We start from the raw sequence: 23153 nt of genomic DNA on the forward strand, positions 1-23153 counted from the left end.
TAACCAATAAAGAATCATCTAACTCTATTTGTGCAATGATATATTTAAAAAATAGAAATTAAACTCATATTTATAGAAATAAATGAGTTGGTGTAATGCTTTGAAATTTCCTTAGTAACTTATTGGTCTTAGTTTCGATCCCATTCGTCATCACCACCATCACCTCCACCATCACTACCCCACTGTTGCCCCATTGCGCGAACATAATTATATTTTTAAGTAAATATTCATTTACAAATTATAATTATGTAGAAAACACGACAAATCTTAGCCATATATCTTCCAATTTTTCTTTTTCCCGTTCCTCCCATTTTATTTTATTCTTTAACTTATTTTTTTCGTTTGTTATTTTTTATTTATAATTTTTTAAAATAAAAGTCATAATGGTTAAAGGTGAAACTCTTTAAAGAAATTATCTTATATGACCGATTACTCCCTATAGTATATCACCACAAGATATTAAAAGAAAAAGGTAAAATATTAAAAAGAAGAAATATACTATTGAGATTTGTTATGTGATTATAAACTTCTTTTATATTTTTCATTTGATTACAACTCTAAACTTTAAAAATAAAAAAGTTAAGAAGTAACAAAAATGATATAGCAATCTTTTGTGCCATACTGAAATATCATAAATTTATAGGGATCAAAATCCACAACAATACACTTTTTCTCTTTGTCTTCCTCAACCAAATGCCCCCAGTCACATTTCAACTCTTTCAAACATTTTCCTCAAAAACCCCCCAAATTAAATTAAAATCAAATATTTGTAGATCGATCGAAGATGGCATCAAAACAAATGGAAGAGATACAAAGAAAATTAACATTGTTATCATACCCAAGAGCAAATGCACCTTCTCAATCTTTACTTTTTGCCGGCATGGAACGTTACTCTCTTCTTGAATGGCTCTTTTTCAAGTACTTTTCTAATTATTTTTTTTTTTGATGTATATATTCGTTATATGTATATATGTATCTACTTTTTTGGGTATGAATTGAAGTTGATAAATTAAAATGGGTGGCAGGTTATTAGGTGATAAATCCCCCTTTTCTCAACAGAATTTACAAGGAGATGCTATGGATCGAGACGAAGAAACGTCTCGTATACAATGTAATATCTGTTTTTATTGTTTTTATATCCATTTAATTTTGATATATACTTAAGTTTTTTTTTTTTACTCTGTTAGTCTTTTGAGATCCCAAAAACCAACTGGGTTGGATCAGTGGTTGGAGCTCATGCCTCTGGAAACAGAGGTCACGGGTTCGATCCTCATGCCCAGCAAGGCTGGAGGTCCTTTTCTACCTATGGTAGAACCTGGAAGCAGTCTCTCAGTCTCTCTACTTTTGGTAGGGGTAAGGTTGTCTACATATCAACCTCCCCCATACACCGTCGAAGACGGTATTGGGACCCAAAACCCGTGGAAGACGGCATTGGGAGTTACTTACTTACTTACTAGTCTTTTGAGATCCCAATTGGTTGGTTTATATGTCAAAAATAAAGATTTACTAATGGTTTATACATATAATAGGGCACGGTGCAAAGTTTGTCGATTTATATTCATATGATCATTCATTAGTTCTGATATACTGTTGTTGCTATCTTATATTTCATAAATAAATTTTACTTGTTAGTTTCAATGTCTCTTAGGAAGTAGGGAGTAGGGTTCTAAGTTTGTGAAACCTAAAACGGCTCACAATCAGCTGTGTATACCTAACTCACTCAACGACTGTGGCTATGGGGGTGCCCAGGCTTGAACCCAGGATTGACGAAAAATGTAATATAACTTTGTAGTAAGGTAGCGTACTTGTGCAAAGTGGCAAGGCTTGTAGTTTTTCTGACAATTCAATTTTTTGATGTTGCTAGTGTAAGATATAGGAAGAGAGGATGTTTGATAATATGTGGATATGAAGAAGGATGAGGTTAAAGTGTTCGGTAACGTGGATATAGAGAAATGATGATGTGATTGTTAGTGTTGAATTAAAGTTGGGATAGGGTATATATATGATTACTGGTTATTGTGGCTGTATGTGGATCAAAATTCTGATCTATACTGGGATTTAATGAAACATATTGAGTTTAGTACTGGTGATTTTCCATAATTTGTTTTTTATTTCTGTCTACAAGACCTATAACATGACGATTTGTACAGATTTGGCAGAGATTGCAAAGTTTCTTGGCATAACCACCACCGTAGATACAGAAGTTATTCAAGTGAGTTTCATTCTCATAATACTTCTGTAGTAGAATTTGATTTGTTGGATGTTTTTGTTACATTGCATTTAGGTTTGCTAATAGTATTGGATGGTTTAGTATATGCATATTCAAATAAGTTTTGACGTATGTATGTTACTCTGAGTTTCTACCTTAATAATTATGTTTGAGCATGGATTGTTAAGCTTAATCACAAAAGGGGTTTAACCATGAAAATCATCAAGATCTCCTGCTATGCAATGCAAACCTACTAAATTCTTAGCGAATGTAAGGTGAATGATGATTTTCTAAAGAGATGTTTCGACCTTTGGAGGATATGAAATATAAATATTCTTGTGTAATGATTGATTGAGAGTGAATTGAATGAATTTGTGATTATATTGAATTCTGAAAAACTAATGATTGGAGATATATAGGCCTCAGATTAGGGTAACCTCGTATTTTGGGCTTTGTCGGTTATGGGCCCTGGCCCTAAAACCCAAAAGGACAATACGAGGTATTAGAACGTTCGTTGTCAGTCATTTATACGTCTTTGCCAGTCAGCCGCGTTGCGAGCCTTCGACTTATTTAGATTAATAGATACATATACATATATCTATTTATATTTATGCACGCATATATGTATTCTAGCCTTGTCGAAGTCTTACTGTTAAGCGTGACAAAGTCCAACATGTGTAGATGGTATCTTGCTCTTTATTGGTCCGCTGCCTCACCAAATGGGCTGGGTCCAAAGCCGAAGCCCCTCTAGTATCATCGAGATTGACACTTCGCAAGCCTCGACAGTGTTGGAGCTTTCCTAAGCCTCTCTACTCTCCTTATTCTTGCCAAGCCTCGTCAAAGTCTCTCTTGGTCCCACTCCAAGCCTAGATGCTCTTTTGCCTTTTCTATGCCTCGGGTGGCCCTCGGCAAGGATTGAGGTCTTGTAAGCCTCACCAAGGGGAAGCCTCGCCAAGCCTCAACAATCTTTATAATTTTCTGCGCCTCGCAAAACTTCACTAAGGCTCTCATGTTGAAGCTTCGAACAAGAACTCCCAAGCCTCTCCAAGGCTCAGCTTCTATCCAAGGTGAAGGCGTAATCCTCGACACCCTTTTTGTCCTTATCCAAGCCTCGCAAGTCTCTCTCTCTCTCTTTCTTGCCTCGTTGGAGGCTCACAAGATTTTCCTTTCCAAGCTTCTTCAAAGCTTCGATTATATATATATAGACACACACACACACACACACACACGAAATTAAGGTTTGTTTAGGTGAGATCTCACCATAACTCATCAAATTACATGAACTTATGAAGGTAATCTTATAGGTTTTGATGTTTGTGTATTTGGTTTTAGATGTTTATGGAAGTGATAGTTTATAGTTTATACTTGTATTTTTAGTGTAAATTTGTAAAAAGATGAAAAATTTGCAATATTTCAGTATCAGTGAAAGTGAGTAATTTGAAGGTAAGTTATCATGCTATTCCTAATTCTTAATTGATACACACGAATGCATTGTGTATATAGAATAGACTTATAATATTACAAGGTCCACGTGGCCTGATGATAGAGAATGAACCCTTAGAGGGGGTTAGGCTCCAAGAAATAAGAGATTGAGAGAGAGTGACTTTACTGCCAAATTTTTTCTTAATATTTCATATGCAAACATTACAATATATAGGAAACAAAACAAGAAGTAAACGTGCACCTAAACTAGTGTAGAAAACTGATAGTACATGCATAGGGTGGAGTTGTACTCCACTCTTAACTAAATGCATGCAAGTCAACATGGGAAACTACCAAATGACATCATGGAAAAGTAGACATCATGTGAAACTAACTGTAGCATGATTGGTGGGTTTATTAACAAAGTCAGCTGGGTCGGGTCCTATCACATGGGTAGTATCAATACTCCCTCCTCAAAAAGAGCATTGTCCTCAAAGCTGGTGATGAGCAGAAACTGAGGTGGATTGCACCGACCAGGGATGTACTTTTCAGAACAACGAAAACATAAACCAGCAGTTTGACGTGGTGTTGTATCTGTTCCGGCGTCAAACGTGCAGTAGGCAAGGTAGTCATAGCAGTAGTTGGTGCCGGTAATAACGGTGGGGGTAGCCAGGGGCGAATTGGAAGTCACAGCATTAGATGATGATGAAGAGTATGGAGCGGTGAGCCGGTGATGCCAAGTTTATCTTCAATTAGCTTAGCAAGAACAGCTTGCTAAAAAGAGGAGTTTGAACAAATTCCGCAACATATGCGGTGGTAATCTAACGACATAGTTGCTTAGTCGTTCAAATTCCGCAACATATGCGGTAACAGTGGTGGTTTGGTGTAGCTTGAACAAAGCCACTTGGTTGTTTTCATATGAAGAAGACCAAAGCGGAGTTCGAGTGCTCGCGAGAATGCAGGCCAATCAGAAAGCAGGTTATTTTTGGCAGGGTATTTGTACCAACTAAGAGCTTCACCAGTGGAGTAAAACTGTGCCAAGGAAAGACGGTCCGCGGGTTGGACGGAATAGTACTGTAAGTAATTTGCTGCTTGAAAGATCTAATCGAGGGGGTTTGAACCATCAAAATTGGGCAGGTGAATCTTTGGTTGACGAGGGGTAAGATGTTGCTGTGACTTGCTGTTTGGGGGTGTGTTTGGAGGTATTTTGGAACTTGAACAAGGCGAGTCATTGAGGTTTAGAAAGCCAAATGAGAAGTTTGTGGGAGTTTCGGGTTTTTTTTCAATCGAGGTGAGGAACTTGGATGTCATCTCTAGTTGTTTTAGAGTTTCTTGCAAGGTTTGAAATTTGGCGGCTGTGTCGGCAGTGCTGGTGGGATTGGTGAGAAATTGATCGAATTTGTCAATGAGGGTGTTGAGTGGATCATCGTTGGAGTTTGATTCCTTTCAAGGAGGCATGGTACGAGAATGAAAGCACCAAATTGATAGAGAACCCTTAGAGTGGGTTAGGCTCCAAGAAATAAGAGATCGAGAGAGACTTTACTGCCAAATTTCTTCTTAATATTCCATATGCCAACATTACAATTTATAAGAAGTAAACATGGGCCTAAACTAATGCAGAAAACTGATAGTACATGTATAGGGTGGAGTTGTACTCCTCTCTTAGCTAATGCATGCAAGACAACCTGGGAAACTAACAAATGACATCATGGAAAACTAGACATCATGGAACACTAACTGCAGCATGAGTGGTGGGTTTATTGACAAAGTCATCTGGGTCGGGTCCTATCACATGGCTTTGTATCACCTGACATGAAAGATACTGGAATTACGACTTGCTCATACAACCCGTACCCAATCTAGGACGGGATTGGGTATTGAAATCGTTGACCTGTTCATACATGCTCAGAATTGTAATCTGAGTTACATCTGTCTGACATTCAATGAAATTACAATATCAGTTTTTTTTCCAAAGGATAGCTATTTATACATTTCACAGTGAATTGTCTATAGATTTATGGATACTTTATGTAATATTTTTTGCATAACGTGATGTCCATGCCACCTTGTAACCAAAACATATCACAAGGCACTCGCTTAGTCCCATGCACATCCAACAACAGAAGTTTCTCTTCTTTTGTTGGTAGATAGGAAAATTCCACCGGCGCTTATGTGGTTCACATGGCAGGCAAACTGTTAGCCGTATTCTATTCAGGTTTATTAGGCTGGGGCTCTTTCGCTTCATTGTTGAAACCTGACCATCACCAAACAGAAGATATTAACTGAAAACAGTGATTATCTTGGGGTGCACACTGCGCAGTAATAAATTTCCACACTTGATTCTTTTCTAGCTTATATAATACTAGTAACTAGAGATAGACCTTCGCATGCAACCCCAATCTGGCATTTTTTTGTAACTTTTATAGGTAATCAGAGACATGCTTATTTCTGTTGAAGTCTGTTAAAATCTAATTGGTTTGTAGGGACGAGGAAGTTATGAAGAACGGGCAGAGATGCTTCGTCTGATTGTAGATCTTGTTGAAGCTAGCATTTACGCTGATAATCCCGAGTGGAGGTGAATATCATATTTCTACATGCTCTTCCATTACATTATCTTTGACTTTATAAGTCAACTAGTGGTTGAGATGTCGACCACACTTGTAAATGGGTCCATTCTGGTTGTGCTTTATCTCTGAAAGGTCAAATGGGTAAATTTAGAATATAACTTAAAAGGAAACCATTTAAATGGGTCAAATGGATTGAAAGTCGCACCATTTGTATTTTGAACTTTTAAACTACTTGATCATCTTGTTGAAAACTTGTATTATTGTTGAAATTTGATATGTTTGATCATATTTGTCACACTAATTATTTTAAAACGCAAGGTTGGAGAACTAGCGGCTCGGAGAGGGGGCGAGTCAAGAGTTTTTGGTGACGCAGATTCAGCTCGGGGATAATCTGATTGGGATTTTTATATAGACAAATTATAGTTTTTGAAATTATATGTGATATAAATTAAGACATACACTAGAAATTTGAAACTAAAACATAAATGTTTAAAAACATTAGCATGATACTTCAAAGTTCAAACTTAATTGTTTAGAAACATAAAAATAAACTTCAAAGTTTGAAAATATAAATATTATTCCATAGATTAAGAAAAAAGTTAGTGACAGACACACTATAAATTGCTAACAAAACAAGAATTAAAAGCTGAAGTTAGAATCTTACTTAATAGTTTATTTAAGAATTAGAAATTAGTTAAAAAAAAGTGATAAAAAATAAAAATTTGACCTTCTTTGATCCCTGTTTGACTCATGTTGGCAGAGTTTTACCCCGTTGACCGAGCTTGTAGCTCAAGTCAGGCGTATTCCACCTGTCTGGTATCCGAGTCCCGCATCGAGTTCGATTTCTCGGCCGAGTTTTACAAACATGATAAAACGTATAGTTCTTTTGACAAAGACTGTTCTGGGTCAAAATAATCTGACCCACTCTCACCCTTGCAAATTTAGCCATTTTGATCCGTTGCTCAATTTTACTGATCTACCCATCTTGCCATCTCTATAAGTAACCTATCTTCTTTAACACCGTTAGTGATTTAGCTTTATCTCCTGGTAGCGTTGATGAACAGGTGGCAAAGGACATACTACTAATAGATTCTATTGCTGAAAAACAAGCTCAAATATTCTCCGAGGAATGCAAACTGTTCCCTGCTGATGTGCAAATTCAGTCCATATATCCATTGTAAGATCCTTTCGACCCTTAAATTATTCATTGCAGCCATCAGAATCTACATTCTTTAAATGTAAAAATAAGTAAAATTAGAATGAGTTTTCAGTGAGAGGTACATATTGCTTGTTGTATTTTACATCTATAAAATTCATATCAGACAATGGTTGAGAATGCATAGTGAAATACAGTAAAGCATGTGAAATTTTCATCTTTTTATATAAATGATGAATGATCTCTGTATTTTAACCAAGTGAAACCACTCCAAAGGACTGTATTGATATTTTGGAATAAACTAATGTAAGTTGTATACTTGCATTACAAGTGCTTTTGGTTAGGATGCATCTTCATTACAGTCAATAAAAGGGTTTTCCAGTAATGTTAATAGATGTTATAAATATACTAAAAGTCTCCCAAAGTACCTCAGACAAGCTAAACTTGATTTGTAGTTCCAGTGTAAATGCCTTTTTTATAATCCCAGTATTGTTGGACCAGTTCTTGACTTACATTGAGACTTCATGGCTACAATATAGACTACAAAAAGCTGGTTATTATGTATTACTGAGATGCATAAATTTGTCTGTTCATAAAGAACCTATGGTTTCAAATTACAGAACAGTAGTATATATAGGATAATGGATTTTTTGGTGAAGCTTTGTACAGTGCATATGCTTTGGATTCTTTAATGCATTAGATCATTAACATCGTTCTGCCTATTGACCTGGTATGATATATGATCCATGAGCTTTCTAATCTATGTTCTTTGCAGTTCCATTTAAAATTTACACTATACCTTGCCCTCATTTTGGCTGTATGTGTAAAAAGTTAAATATATGTACCAACTTTTGTGAACTCCACCTTCGAAATTCCATAGCTGTTTAATGAAACATGCCTGTGGCTCCTGGTTAAAAACTACTATAAAAGGCAACCATGGATAATTAGTGTTCTTTATTTCTTAAAGCTTCTAAAGATATAGGAATTTATTTGTTTTTCAGGCCTGACATATCAGATTTGGAGAAACAACTCGCCAGTCAATCTAGTAGACTATCGAGTCTGCAAGAGATGGTTGATGATTTAGCGTCAAAGGTTATATCCAGCTCCTTACTACTTTAACATATGAACTAGAGGTGTCGGTTTTAACTCATTTACAGACTTGCTGGTTTGGGTTATGAATTGATTTAATGGGTCGGATAGGTAACATAATTAAGGTTACTTAAAAGAATTGGGTCAAACATGTCTGAATGTTAGGGTAACTGTGATGCATACTAATGTACAACCTACTAAACCCTCTATCTAAAAGAAAATTTTATTTCAGCGATTTTTACTTATTTTTAATTTTTGTGATCTTATTTAATACAAACTATTCAAATTTTCTTGACATAAATGTGGCTCGGGTCAACCCTGACCTGTATAGAAAGCAAGCCTTTCGACCCCCTACCCAATTTGCCAACCCTTGTTTGGACTTACTAATATATTGAGTCTCGCTTATGATGCATTGCATTGAGATTTTCATGTTTTGTATGTGATATTTAAATGTAGCACTCATACAATCCTGATGAGGAGTATGCTGAAGTGGACATGAAGCTGCGTGCACATCTTGAATCTTTCTTAGAAACTGCAAGATCCTTTAATACAATTTACACCAAGGTTATTTTTTTAACTTTCTTATGAATGATCTATTAACTCCCTTGTTATTTGCTATTTATATTTCTTTATTCTTGAACTATGATAAGCTGTTGGAAAGTTAGTTTCATCTACGTATATCGTGGACATATATTAGGCTGAAAACCATATGATTAAGGCAGATTAGACTAATATTGTGCATGTATTTTGTTTTAGGAAATACGTCCATGGACTCATATGATGGAGGTACCACAATTGCATGGCTTTGGACCTGCTGCAAATCGCTTATTAGATGCTTACAAGATGCTCTTAAAGGTAAAACCTTTTGAAAAACCCTTTTGCATGCATGGCCATTTTGCCTTCATCTCTCTCTCTCTCTATATATATATATATATGGTTGATTTATAGTAAACTTGCAATGTCTACATGTTTCATGCTTTTAAGTGTATAAGTCAAATAATGTAAATTAGCCAATTAGGGGATTTGTCTTGTGAAAACACCAAAACAATTACCAATCTTTCTTAGATGAAGTAGTTTAAAGTTTAAACAAACATAAAGAAGTAGATTTTTTTATTCATTTTAGTTTCTGGTATTTCTTTAACGCTACTCACTCTTTAGTGTTTCTAGTTATATCTCTTTGCATAAATAGTCATTAATATGCAAAAAAGAGATGTGAAAAATGATGGTTAGAGAGTTGATCACAAAATTAAACTAACCACCATCAATGTTTTTTGAAGACAATTAGCTTGAATTTTGCTAATAAGGAAAGTTACGGTTCACATGATAGTTTGGACTATTTACCTAAAATGACCTAAAATGAAACATGTCAAACATGTGAAAAGTCATGCATAGTGTATTCTAATGCATAAAACAGTAAAACTGCTAAAACATTGGATAATCATGGAAATGATGAAAATTTTAGCAATTATATTTGGCATACTAACTGTAACAAAAATAAATAAATTAGAAGTTATGAATAAAAATTTTGATGGGAAAATCAATTCAACCTTACATGGCCTGTTAAACTATGCAATTATACTTTGGACCATTACCCAACTTGTCTGACCTGCCTCTTTTGATATCTCTTTTGCTGATGATACATATCTTTGTTGGTTTGTATGACAGTTCTTAGGCAACTTGAGAAACCTACGTGACTCACATGCTGCTGTGGCTGTTGGATCGTCTGAAACACTCTCTGGCCAACCATCTTCGGTAGCAAGAATTATATCTGAATGTGAATCTGCTTTGACTTTCTTAAACCGTGATCTTGGAATCCTTTCAGCCTCGATAGCCCGTGATGAAGCAAAAAAGTCAGGGTCAAATATTGAGCAAACCCATTTTTAGAAGCAAAGGTCAACCATTTTAAATTTACATTTGTTTTGCTCCCATAACAACGATGTTATATATAATTATGAATGAATGTGATATGCAATTCCTTGTGTGTTTGTGCGTAATTCATGGTAATTTCATGTTGTCAGGAAGTTCTATTTTGTTTTCTCCTCATAGGATATATCTGGAATAGACTTGATTTTGATTTGAGCTTATTTTAAAAAAGGTTTGAGTTTCAAGTTTTGTTTAACTGCTCATTTATTTAGAACTTAGTATAAAGAAGTTATTTGGAATATCTTATAAAACTAGTTTGAGGTTATATGCGCTTGCTATTTCTATCTGAAAACTGAAAGGGATCGCCTCGTCCCTCCAATAATAAGATTGCCGGCTCCATGCGCATCGCTCCACTAGCTCCACTAGTGAGCTTCCAGACATACATATAGTATGGTAATATACATGAATATTTTCAAAAATATTCTATCTTATTCTATTGATATTTCATTATGTATCATTTTACATTTTTAAGTTTCAAACTTTAACTACTTTGTCAAACAAACCTTTCTTTCTAAAATTAAGTTTTAGCTTTAAAATTAAACTGCAACTTTTAGTTTTAGTTATAAACTAAATATCAGACATACCCTCAATAGTTATTTGATGGTCTTCCACTATAGTTGAGTGAAGAAATAAAGATTGTCTCACTGAAGAGAAACTTTACAAACGAAAATCTTAATGGAAAATATGAGGATTCACTTTCAATGAAGAAATTAAGATTCATATATAGCGAATGAAAATTTCTTGAATTGGTGAAGAGTTGACACGCTGGCACAAGTTCGACCTTGTAATTTTTAGCCATTGGGCTATATTTTGATTGAACGGTAATCGAACAATCCAAAAACCACCTCATCTATCTCACTTAAACATGGCTTACCATTCCCAACCTGAGAAGTTTTGTACAAAGGTGCATCATAGTATAAACATAAAGTACCCTACAACAAGCAAGATAATCCAAACTTATTAAACGAAATTATTATTATTATTATTATTATTATTATTATTATTATATTATTATTATTATATTATTATTATTATTATTATTATTATTATTATTATTATTATTATTATTTATTTATTTATTTATTTATTTATTATTATTTTTTTTTGAAAAGCATTAAACGAAATTACTTCATATAATAAAGTCATGTTTATAAAAAGTGTTTTTTTTTTCCGCGTACATCGTAGAGAATTAAGCCTATTTAAGCATCAGATCATTTTATGCCATTGTTTTCTGTTTTTATTTTTGAAACTCTATTGTATCTTTGTCCGTTACATAAAAGATAGTAGAGTAATAACTTTTATTTAATTTAGTTTTCATATTGGTTTCCTATTACCATAATACTATTTTATTTTCACAATACAACCGGAAATATTAATTTACTGTCCTAAAGAAAGAAAGATAATTATCGATATTCTAAGAAACAAGCGTATTATACTCCATTTTTTTTTGTTGACAAAGAAAAATGTAAAACATGGGCTCTCGCCGGAAACCCATTCTGGTGGAGATCACGGCAAGATTAACAAAGTTTTACGTAACAAATCTTCCTGACAAATGTAGTGGGGCGGATTTGGCAAGAGAGGTTAGGAATTTTGGGTCCATCTTCGATATTTACGTCGCTAGGAAAAGAGATAAGGAAGGTAGAAGGTTTGCCTTCGTTTCTTTGCTGGATGTTAAGGATCGTGGCGAGATGGTGAAGGTGCTTTCAGCCATCCGACTGGGAGAATACGTACAAACTGAAGGCGAATGTGGCTCGTTTTGTGTTGGAGGAAGGGGAAGTGAATGAACGGAGATCGTTTGTTCCACCGAAAAAGGGTGGACAGTTCTCGACAGATGCAAATTCCAGGGAGCATGGGCCTAAGAAAGCTTTTGTATCCAATACCATGTCTTTTAAGGAAGCCTTCTCAGGGGAAGCCGTCGGGAAAACTATTAAGATCGATGACTCGGTTAGTGCTTTTGAGAACCTGAAAGGGAGATCGCTAGTTGTGAAACTAACCTCTCTGGACGTTCTCAAGAGTATCTACTCGATCCTTAAGGAGATGAGATTGGGGGAAGGGGTAGTTCGGTGTATGGGTTGATTGGTGGTCTTGATTGTATTTCGAACCAAGGAACATGCTACAATGGCGTTGGATGAGATAGTTGGAAGGCCTGAAGTTTTCAGTACGGGGGCGGTTTGGGAAGGCCAGGAGCTACCTTTTGAACGTGTTGCATGGCTGAAAGTGATGGGTATTCCGTTGGGTTTGTTAGATGAGAAAGTTCTTGACAATATTGGGAGTTTCTTTGGTTCGGTGGTTAAGAAACCAGTGTTGGATTGGCTGGAGTTGGACTCTTCGTTTCAGTACATTGGTGTTGTCGTTAGTCACGGTGCTCGGGTGAAAGAAGTTATTTTTCTGAAGTGGCGAGGGAAAACGTATAAAATATGGGTGGAGGAAGACGATAAGAAGTGGATTATGGATTTAGTTGATGATGTGTCTAGTTCTCCGGGACGTAATACTACGGAGATGGAGGAAGAAGGTGTTCCGGTGGCGGAGCCGGTGACCGTTCCGGAGAAGTCTCCTATTTTGGAAAGGGAAGTAATTATGGAAGGCATTAATGAAAATTGTAACTCTCCTATTACTGAGGAGCCGGATTTAGTGGGACATAATTTGAACGATTATTATGTTGACCCTGGAAATTCGGTTAAAATTCTTAAGAGAAAGAAGTTTATTAACAAGGAATTAGAAGTGGGCTTAAATTCTGGGGGAAACTATAGCAGCAGTAACGACCGGCCCACTAAGGGGCCCAAGAACTGTGATCTGTCTCCTGATGATCCTTTTAATTTAAACCCAATTATACTGGGCCTTGATTGCAATGTGGTTAAGACTAGGGGCCATGATCCGGTTAAGACTTCTAATTCTTTTCAGGCTCTATTCGATGATACTGAGGAGGCGACTGAAGAACCTGTTCAAGAACAAGTCGATTTGGTTGATGACATTCCGTCTGCTGAGGAGCTTAGGGATAAGGAAAAAGATATAACCATTGAATTTGGGAACCGGCTTGGAGTTGACCTGCAGAAATTCGAAAATTTGGTTTCTAAAACCATTGAAGATGAAGGGTTTCAATCAGGTAAGAAATGAATTTCTTGTCTTCGAATATCATGGGGGTAGGGGCGACGGGTAAAGCCTCTTGGATCAAAGGTTTGGTATCTAAGTTTAAAGTTGACTTTTTGGGTCTCCAAGAATCCTTGGTAGTCGATATCGCTAGTTTTGATTTGTCTATGGTTTGGGGTAATGGGAATTACGAATATGATGCTGTGGGGGTTAGGGGTAGATCAGGAGGGTTGATTAGTATTTGGAATCCGAGGAGGTTCAAAAAAATTAAAACCATCTAGGAACAAAACTTTATTATGACTACTGGGAACCTTGTTGAAGACGGCTCTTTGGTTCATGTGGTTAATGTTTACGCCCCGCAGAGAGTGGGGGAAAAAAGAACTTTGTGGGAGCGTCTTTTGGCGTTGATGCAAGGTATGGATGGGATGTGGATTTTTATAGGGGACTTCAACTCGGTTAGATGGGATTGTGAGAGAAAAAATTCTAAATTCAATAGTAGCGCGGCCCAGGATTTCAATTATTTCATTGATGAAGCTTGCTTACAAGAATTTAAAATGCAAAGTAGTAGATTCACTTTTTTGACAGGTACGGGGAAGTCCGCAAAAATGAGTAAAATCGATAGAATGTTGGTTTGTCAGAACTTTTTTAATAGGTGGAATGGGGCCTGCCTTAGAGCGTTACCAAGGGAATTGTCTGATCATAGTCCCATATTGTTAACAATTGGTGATACTAATTTTGGTGCTAAACCGTTCAAGTGGTTTAATTCGTGGCTTGATCGAGATTGGTGCGAAGATATTGTTAAGGAGGCCTGGTCGAATGTCCATTTTGAGGGCACGGCAGATATGGTTATTTCTAAAAAGTTGTTGGCGGTTAAGGTGGCGCTTAAAAATTGGTGGATTTCAGTTAAAGCTAAAGAAGAGGCAGAACTGGAGAACCTCAAGAACGACATTAGATGTTTAGAGTTAGATATGGAGAACCGTGAATTAGAGGAGGAAGAGTTGTGGGTTTGGGAGGAAAGTAAGAAAGAGGTGGACAGACTATTGTTTTTGAAGAATAAGGATTTGAAGTAGAAATCTAGGGAGACTTGGGCGTCTGTGGGAGATGAAAATTCAGCATATTTTCATCATTGTATTAATGGCAGGAAAGCGGCAAATAACATCCCAGGTGTTCTGGTTAACGGGGACTGGATCTCCAAACCACCGTTAGTCAAACGGGAAGTCCTTCGGTTCTTTAGAGCGCTCTTTAGCGATACTAACCCTAGAAGACCATTGTTTTTGTGTGATGATTTTAAACAGGTTCCAGCAGAGAAGAAAGATGAGTTGATTGCTCCCTTTTTCTAGGGAAGAAATAAAAGAAGCTATAGCTGATTGTGGGTCTGAGAAGGCCCCTGGTCCAGACGGGTTTAATTTTTTCTTTATCAAACACTTCTGGGCGCTGCTGGAAGATGATGTTTTGAGGTTATTTGAAGAGTTTTATGAAGCCGGTATAATCAATAAAGAGTGCAGCTTATCATACATCACACTGATCGCAAAAAATAATACTCCATTGGGCTTGAAAGATTATCGGCCTATAAACCTTGTGGGGATATCAGTAAAGTGATTTCGAAAGTGGTAGCGGCTAGAATTAAAAAGGTTATTGGGGACGTTATCTCTGATTCGCAATCCGCTTTTCTTAAAGATCGGTTCATCTTGGACGGGCCCCTTGTCCTAAATGAACTTATTGGTTGGCTCAAGAAGTATAGTAAGAAGGCGTATTTGTTGAAGATTGATTTTGAAAAGGCGTACGGCATCGTAAATTGGGGTTTTCTTATGGATATCTTAGATCAAATGGGCTTCCCCGATAGATGGTGTTTATGGATCAGAGGTATTGTTCAGTCGGCCCGGTCGGCGGTGTTGGTAAATGGGTCGCCTACGTTTGAGTTTGATTGTCAAAAAGGGCTTAGACAAGGCGATCCTTTATCCCCGTTTCTTTTTCTTATCGTTATGGAGGGTTTGGCGAAGTTAATGGATCGGGCTTTTTCGTTGGGGGATATTGAAGGCATTGTAGTGACCAAGGGAGGGCCGAAAATTACACACATGTTGTATGCGGATGACGCATTATTAATGGGCTCTTGGTCTATTACTAACATTATGAATACTAATCGCCTGCTTCGTATTTTCCATATGGTTTCTGGCCTGCGAATTAATGTCCATAAGTCTCACATTTTTGGTTTGGGTGTGTATGCTTCTGATGTCGATGCTATGGCCGAGATATTGGGGTGTAAAGTTGGTGAGTTCCCGTTTAAATATCTTGGAGTCAAGATTGGAGCGAATATGAATCGTTCGTCTCATTGGGATTCGGTTATAGAGTCGGTGCGTGGGAGACTCCAATCTTGGAAGGCTAGGATGTTATCTATGGGAGGGCGATTAACGTTGATAAAATCGGTTTTGGCAAGTCTCCCGGTTTATTATCTTTCGTTATTCAAGGCTCCTAAGGAAGTTACTGATAACATAGAGGGTTTGATGAGAAGATTCTTATGGTTTGGAAACAAAGAGGGTAAAGGCATCCATTGGGTCGCTTGGGACGTGGTGATGAGACCAAAGAAGTATGGTGGTCTGGGTATAACAAAACTGTCTGATATGAATTTGGCGTTGCTCGTAAAGTGGGCTTGGAGGTTTAAAACGATTCACGATGGCCTGTGGAGAAAGGTGGTTATTGGTATCCATGGTGGTCGAAGTAATTGGACTTTCTTGCCAGTGAAAAGAGCGTTACCAGGGACTTGGAAGGCGATTGTTAATGTTTTAGAGAAGATTTGGATTAATGGTAGGCACATCCATGAGCTTTTTTCTTGTCGGCTTGGGAATGGTAAGAGCATCAGCCTTTGGAAGGATGTGTGGTATGGAGACATTAGTCTTCAATACAGATGGCCTGCTCTGTTCGCTTTAGAAAGAGATAAACATTGCTCTGTGAATAGTCGGCTGGTTACTGAAGGCACGCAGGTCAAAGTCGTGAATAATTGGGCGGCGGGGGCTAATACAGTCGAAGGTATCTCTGAGACTCAAGACTTGTTGTTTATGCTGACCCAGATCAGACTTAAGCAGTACAAAGATACCTGGATATGGAATAATAATCCGACAGTCGCCTTTTCTGTGGCTGTGGTCAAAGCCGATTTATGGCAGATTTATGCAGGCTCTATTAACAGGTTTCAATGGGTTAAGTGGGTGCCCATCAAGGTCAATACGTTGGTCTGGAGAATCGATAAAGGTAGAGTTCCTACGCGCCTTGAGTTGATTAAAAGAAATGTCGTTTTGCCTTGTTCGCTTTGTCCGATGTGCAACCTGGTAGACGAAGGTATTAGTCACGTTTTTTTCGAGTGTGGCTTCTCTTTCGGGGTGTGGTCTAGCGTTTGGAATTGGTGCAAGCTTAGCGTCAATTCTTTTGCGGGTCTTGAAGATATTATCCAGTGGCCGAATCTGCCTAATGGTTCGTATAAAGGAAAGAAAATTGTTCGTGGGATTTTTCTTGTTACTTTATGGGCTCTTTGGAAAGAACGCAATAAGGTGGTTTTTCAGAATGGTGATCCGAAAGTTATGGAGGTGGTTTCCTTGGTCAAGTCTATGTCTTTTATTTGGTTAAAGTATAGATCCAAGTTTTCTAGGATTGTTTGAAATGACTGGGTCAAATACCCTCTGTATATGATGTAATTGTTGGTGGGAGTGGTCCGTTTTTTGGGGCCTCCTCCTTGTTGTTTTGAATGAAAGCTTTTTTTCCAAAAAAAAAAATAAGCAGCGTATTATACTCCATTAATTAAATTATAGAAGGAAAACTATGTTATTTCTGAATTAGAATTCTACTAAATCAAAAAATTTAAATGCAAAAACATCAATGTGATTGCTTTTAATCCTTAATAGCATAAATAATGTGATCATATCATTTGTTAAAAAGGTAAAATTCAAAATTAAGTCTATATTCCAAAATTAAGAAATTCGTTTCTATCCCGTAATTACAGTTTAAAATGCATTGTTCCAAAACGAATTTCTTTATTTCGGGCATATTAATATCGCAACATCAATTAGTGTGATCAAAGTATATTATGTACTTTGTAAAAAAGGAAAAAAAAATCAAAGTCAAATCATATTATTAATTAATTGGATGTCAATCTTCATATCTTAATCCCTATATAAACTGTATACAGTCCCTCAATTCAAACACAAACCATCATTCAAAAGACAAAAACAAAAATGGCCTTTTCCTCGACTCTTTTTGCAATAACACTTGTCATTTTATACATTTGTTCTCTAACAACATCATCCATTGTCACCTCCGATGGAACATTTAGCATCAATCTCATCCATCGCGACTCGATAAAATCTCCTTTTTTCGACCGTTCCATGACCTATTCGCAACGTATTGGCAACACTTTGCAACGCTCTTTTATCAACTCCAAACGTGCGATGAATGCAAATCCCGGTCCAAATAATTTTCAAACCGACATAATCCCTGCCCACGGGGAATTTCTAATGAACATTTCCATTGGAAATCCGCCACACGAAGTCATGGCTATTGCTGATAGTGGTAGCGACTTAACGTGGATACAATGTGAACCTTGTATCAAATGTTACCAACAAAAAGCCAAACTTTTTAACCCGAAAAATTCATCAACTTATAAGTCCATTCCTTGTGAATCTAAGATTTGTTTGGTTGTATCTCAACTTGAAAAACGTTGTTCTAGAACAAAAGAATGTAGGTATTCTACAAGTTATTCTGACGGGACTGTTAGTGACGGAATTGTCGCTAGTGAAAGTGTCACAATAGGTGACAAAGTCGTCCCAAATATTATTTTTGGTTGTGGTTTTCATAATGATGGTAGTTTTAGAGATACGTGGGGTGGAGTTGTCGGTCTTGGTGGTGGCGACGCCTCTTTAGTGTCACAACTCATGGCTCTCGTGCCCGGTAAATTCTCATATTGTCTAATTCCGTTCCCTGAACCAGATGATTTGTCTGAAAAATCGAGTAAATTGACATTCGGTATCCAAGAGTTTGGTCCAAGTTTTGTTTCCACTCCACTTGTGTTACTAACCCCCAAAACATATTACCGTGTCACATTTGAAGGGGTTAGTGTCAATGGTCAGCGATTTAACGTTGGCAACGAATCAAATCCGTCGCCAATAGGAAACATGATCGTCGATTCAGGGACAACGTTAACTATGTTACCAACGAAAGTGTACAATGAAGTTGAGGCCGCGATTAGGAACGCCGTTAATTTAAGAACGATGAAGGACCCGCAAAAGGTTTTGAAGTTGTGTTATCGTGCTACAAAAGTCACTAAGATTCCTAAAGTCGTAATGCACTTTGACGGGGCGGATGTCGAGTTTACAAGACAAAATATATTTGTAACTGTTAGTAAACATATTATGTGCTTGGCAATGGCACCGACCGATGACCTTGCGGTTTATGGAAATTTGGCTCAGCAGAATTTTATGGTAGGTTACGATTTAGAAAAGAATACGATGTCGTTTAAGCAGACTGATTGTGAGAAGTTGTGATGGAATTAATGTGTTATAGTTACTACATGATTTCATCCTTTATTATTTTACTATTGTGGAAAATGAAATGAAATACAATGCATTTTTGTTTTTATTAATTTCCTAGTATTTGAATTCCTGCGTTGCATAATTCATTTTTTGTAGTAGATGTAATGGAGATATAAATTATGTCCGTGATTTGTGGGGTTAGGTTCACAATAATAGTCTTACAAAATCATACTATAAATAGTTGGTAATTCTTATGATTTAAGAATTAAAGTCAATTTAGTTAAATTTAGTTATATATAGTTGGTAATTTTAATGATCTAAGTATTAAAGTCAATTTAGTTAATTAATAGGTTTAAAATTATGATTTAAAAACTGTAAAGTTTATATGACACAAAAGAGGCTAATTTCAGAATAATGTGTCTGCGTTTCGATGTTTCGTTTGATGCTTATGAAACTTCAAATCTATTCATATGAAATATAACAAATATAAATAAAAATATTAAAATATCAACTATAGATTTAGGTGCTTCTGATGCATAATTTTTTTTTTATCCAAACATTATTACACCAGATGAAAAGACAAATTTAAAAATATTAATCTTACAATTTATATTTAGTTTTTTTTTTTTATTATTTATAGGAGCAAAATTATAAATATATCTTTAAAATAAAACAAATTACATTGTATTAAATTGGGTTGGAGTTACCTACCCACACTGCCTTTATTCTAATTAATCCTTTCGTGCTGACATCAAGAAAATTTCTATATAAGGATGAAACTTTACACGTATCTTAAACGATGACCATAAGCCGTTATAAATATTTGGAGGTAAAAACTCTAAGGCTTGTCAACTTTAAAGATCGAACTCATTACTTTGGATAATACAGAAAGTGTCTCTTTGTAATGCATATATAATATATTAGTCCGGCAAAGCGTCGACAATTTATTTATTTTTTGAACTGGCAATTAATATATTATTAATAAAATACTTACTCCGTCAAGACGTCTAGAATTATTCAACGAGACACTTCAAATAATCGCAAGTTTTTTCTAATGTATGACTTCACTAAATAAAACTAGTGGTGTGTGTTGCCCGGAGTTAAACACTCGATATTTTTATTGTATGTTGTTGTTTAACTTGTTTCCTAAGCTTTTTGATTTCGTTATGAACAAAAGACATTTTGACCAAATACGAAAAATTTTAAGAGAAGTTTTGTACTTGTGCGTTTACTAATGGAATAGGCTTTCAATTACCAGTATTTTAGATTGACACATATAAGGTTTTCCGAGGTATGAGTGTATGACCACATCCTTGAGATTGAAATTAACTTCTTTGCATCAATCATTATGACTGTTGTGTTTTATACCGATAATATTCTAGTATCTCTTGCTATTTTTCCTTGATATGTAACGGGTCCATTAATATCAGTGTGAATTATTTTCCTATCTGAATCGGACATCGGCATTAGTTGGAGATCATGGGCGTACTATTCGACACTTGCCTTCTAATTTTTTTTACTATTAAAAAAAAAAAACCACTTAATTACTTGAGGTTTTTTCTATCGGTTATAGATTCGACCATTAGGGGTAATTAACATGCATGCTTATAAGGTTTTTCCTTATAAATGTCACTTTGCGATAATGTAGGCTTGATTAAGAGGTTTTAGTCTACTTCGAGTGACACTTACCATTATATGATGAGGTAGAATGACGCTCATCGAAACACACCTTTCTTTAAAAATTAACTATTTTCCTTTATATTACGTTATTTTCATTAAATTTCGCATTTAAAGAATAGATACGAGTATAATTTTTCAAGTATGATGATGATACGTGCATATATAGACGAATTAGTTAGTGTGATCTTAATTGATTCAAAAATTAAAAGCTTATGTATAAATTTGTGAAAAGGTAAAAATCAAGGTCAAATCATACAATTAATTGATTGTCCATAGTTAATTTAATTTCTATATAAAATGGCTTGCAATCCCACAATTCAAACATATAGTTGTCATTCGGAAATTACACAATGGTTTTGTACTCACTTGTACAAGTCATAACTCTTGCCATTTTATATACTGCCTGTTGCTCTCCAGCAACAGCCATCAGAGACGCTTCTTATGGTTATTTTAGCATCGATTTGATCCACCGTGATTCCGTGAAATCTCCTTTTTATGATCCTTCTATGCCTTATTCCAAACGCATTGGCCATGCTTTGCAACGCTCTTTCATTAACGCTAAACGCGTGAATGAAAACCGTGGTCTAAAACGACCAAAGTACCAGACCGAGATAATCCCTGACCACGGGGAATATCTCTTAAACATTTCCTATGGAAATCCACCACATCAAGTCTTGGCAATCGCCGATACTGGTAGTGATTTGTCGTGGATACAATGTGAACCTTGTATTAAATGCTACAAGCACAAAGCCAAACTTTTTAACCCGAAAACATCATCAACTTATCGACCCATTGATTGCAAATCAAAAGCGTGCATGGAGCTATCCTTGCCCGAAACAAGTTGCTCTTTAACGAAATCTTGTCAGTTTTTTGAAAGCTACGCTGATGGATCTTTCAGCAATGGCACTGTCTCCAGAGAGACAGTGACGTTAGGGGACCAAGTCCTCCCAAATATGATTTTTGGTTGCGGGTTTAGTAATGGGGGTATTTTTAGAGAAACATGGGGTGGGATAATTGGCCTTGGTGGTGGCGACTACTCTCTAGTGTCACAAATAAATACTTTTGTACCCGATAAATTTTCATATTGTCTCATTCCATTCCCAAAACCAGATGACTCGACCGAAAAATCTAGTAAAATGATATTTGGTAATATTGATATTGGCCCCGGTTTTGTTTCCACTCCACTTGTCCCAAAACTCCCAAAAACGTATTATTATGTCACGTTAGAAGGGGTTAGTGTCAATGATGAGCGGTTTGATATTCGCGACAACTCAAGTTCCCAAACTTCGTTGCCAAAAGGAAACATGATCGTTGATTCAGGAACAACGTTAACAATGTTGCCTCGTAACATTTACCATGAAGTCAAGGCAGCCGTGAAGAACGCTGTTAATTTGAGAACGATGAAGGACCCTCAAAAGTCTTTGAACTTGTGTTATCGTGCTACAAAAGTGACTAATGTGCCTAAAGTCACTATGCACTTTGATGGGGCGGATGTTGAGTTGGGGAAGGACAATATATTTGTGACTGTTAGTAAGCATATTATATGCTTAGCATTTGGGCCAACTACAGATCTGGCGATATATGGGAATTTGGCTCAAATGAATTTTTTTGTAGGTTACGATCTACAAAACAAAATGGTGTCCTTTAAGCCTACTGATTGTGAAAAGTTTTAATGCTATGTGTTTAATCATGTGTTTAATCATCCTTATACTTTTTGTTATTGTGTGGAAATTGAAATTAAAGGGTCCATTTTGTTAGTTGATTTATTAGCCAGTGTTATGAAATTATGCCACAAAAGTAATTACAGTATTATGTTAGCTATAAAATAAAATTCATATAACTTAATAACTCAAAGGTTAAGATTTAAAGGTTACTTTTAAATCTTAACCTTTGGATTTAATCTAAAGGTCAACAATCCCTCAACTTTACCTATGAAGTTACTTCCAACCTTTGAGGATCTCAATCCAAAAAGAGGCATACAAAAATGGTAATTATCGAATTGAATTAATTAACATTAAGTGTATATTTTAATAATTTAGGAAATATGAACTTCATTAAATGCATTATAACTAGTGTCTAGTTAAGAAATACCAAAATGTAATTCATAAGGCCTATTCTTATAAGACAGATCGAGTTTCTTGTCTGCTAGCTCACCACCATATAAATCACTCAAGAGTTTGCTCAGGATTCTCCCTCTCTGTAAGAAAAACTTCTTGAAAGTTCTTCACCATATCATATATTAATTAAAAGTATAATAATTTATGTTATTTAATAGATAGAATTTTAAGGATAGATTTAAAAAAACACGGGTCGCTTAAATAAAGCTTCACATGTTGATTAAAAAAAAATATCAATCCTGTTTTAATTTAATGGTAAATATTTTTGGTACGTTATTGATACTCAATGATACACTGTATGCAATCTCAAAGATATAAATAAAGTTTTTAATTATGAACAACCAAATATATATTAAAAAGTAGAGTTAAATGCAATAATGGTCGTTGTGG

General features: G+C 36.0%; 3 protein-coding genes across 3 annotated transcripts; all 3 read left to right on the forward strand.

The window, feature by feature from the left end:
• Positions 1 to 681: 681 nt before the first annotated feature.
• Positions 682 to 10562, forward strand: LOC122581745 (AUGMIN subunit 7). The gene is made up of 9 exons (XM_043754017.1): positions 682 to 918; positions 1026 to 1111; positions 2151 to 2212; positions 6115 to 6206; positions 7250 to 7375; positions 8356 to 8446; positions 8900 to 9007; positions 9200 to 9298; positions 10109 to 10562. Exons 1-9 carry the CDS (start codon positions 785 to 787, stop codon positions 10325 to 10327), a joined length of 1017 nt encoding a protein of 338 aa, XP_043609952.1. The 5' UTR covers positions 682 to 784; the 3' UTR covers positions 10328 to 10562.
• A 7111-nt stretch (positions 10563 to 17673) lies between these two features.
• Positions 17674 to 18978, forward strand: LOC122583394 (aspartic proteinase CDR1-like). Its single transcript, XM_043755801.1, has one exon. It carries the CDS (start codon positions 17674 to 17676, stop codon positions 18976 to 18978), a length of 1305 nt encoding a protein of 434 aa, XP_043611736.1.
• Positions 18979 to 20996: 2018 nt separating this feature from the next.
• Positions 20997 to 22319, forward strand: LOC122583396 (aspartic proteinase CDR1-like). Its single transcript, XM_043755802.1, has one exon. It carries the CDS (start codon positions 20997 to 20999, stop codon positions 22317 to 22319), a length of 1323 nt encoding a protein of 440 aa, XP_043611737.1.
• Positions 22320 to 23153: the final 834 nt, after the last annotated feature.

The sequence above is a fragment of the Erigeron canadensis genome, chromosome 9, assembly GCF_010389155.1.
Source record: "Erigeron canadensis isolate Cc75 chromosome 9, C_canadensis_v1, whole genome shotgun sequence".
Lineage (NCBI taxonomy): Eukaryota > Viridiplantae > Streptophyta > Magnoliopsida > Asterales > Asteraceae > Erigeron > Erigeron canadensis.

Excerpts from the sequence above, each read along its gene's own strand:
- LOC122583394 (XM_043755801.1), top strand. The coding sequence starts at position 17,674 with ATGGCCTTTTCCTCGACTCTTTTTGCAATAACACTTGTCATTTTATAC.
- LOC122581745 (XM_043754017.1), top strand. The coding sequence starts at position 785 with ATGGCATCAAAACAAATGGAAGAGATACAAAGAAAATTAACATTGTTA. Across the intron at positions 7,376-8,355 it reads ATTCAGTCCATATATCCATT|GCCTGACATATCAGATTTGG; the intron begins GTAAGATCCTTT and ends TTTGTTTTTCAG. Across the intron at positions 9,008-9,199 it reads TTAATACAATTTACACCAAG|GAAATACGTCCATGGACTCA; the intron begins GTTATTTTTTTA and ends ATTTTGTTTTAG.
- LOC122583396 (XM_043755802.1), top strand. The coding sequence starts at position 20,997 with ATGGTTTTGTACTCACTTGTACAAGTCATAACTCTTGCCATTTTATAT.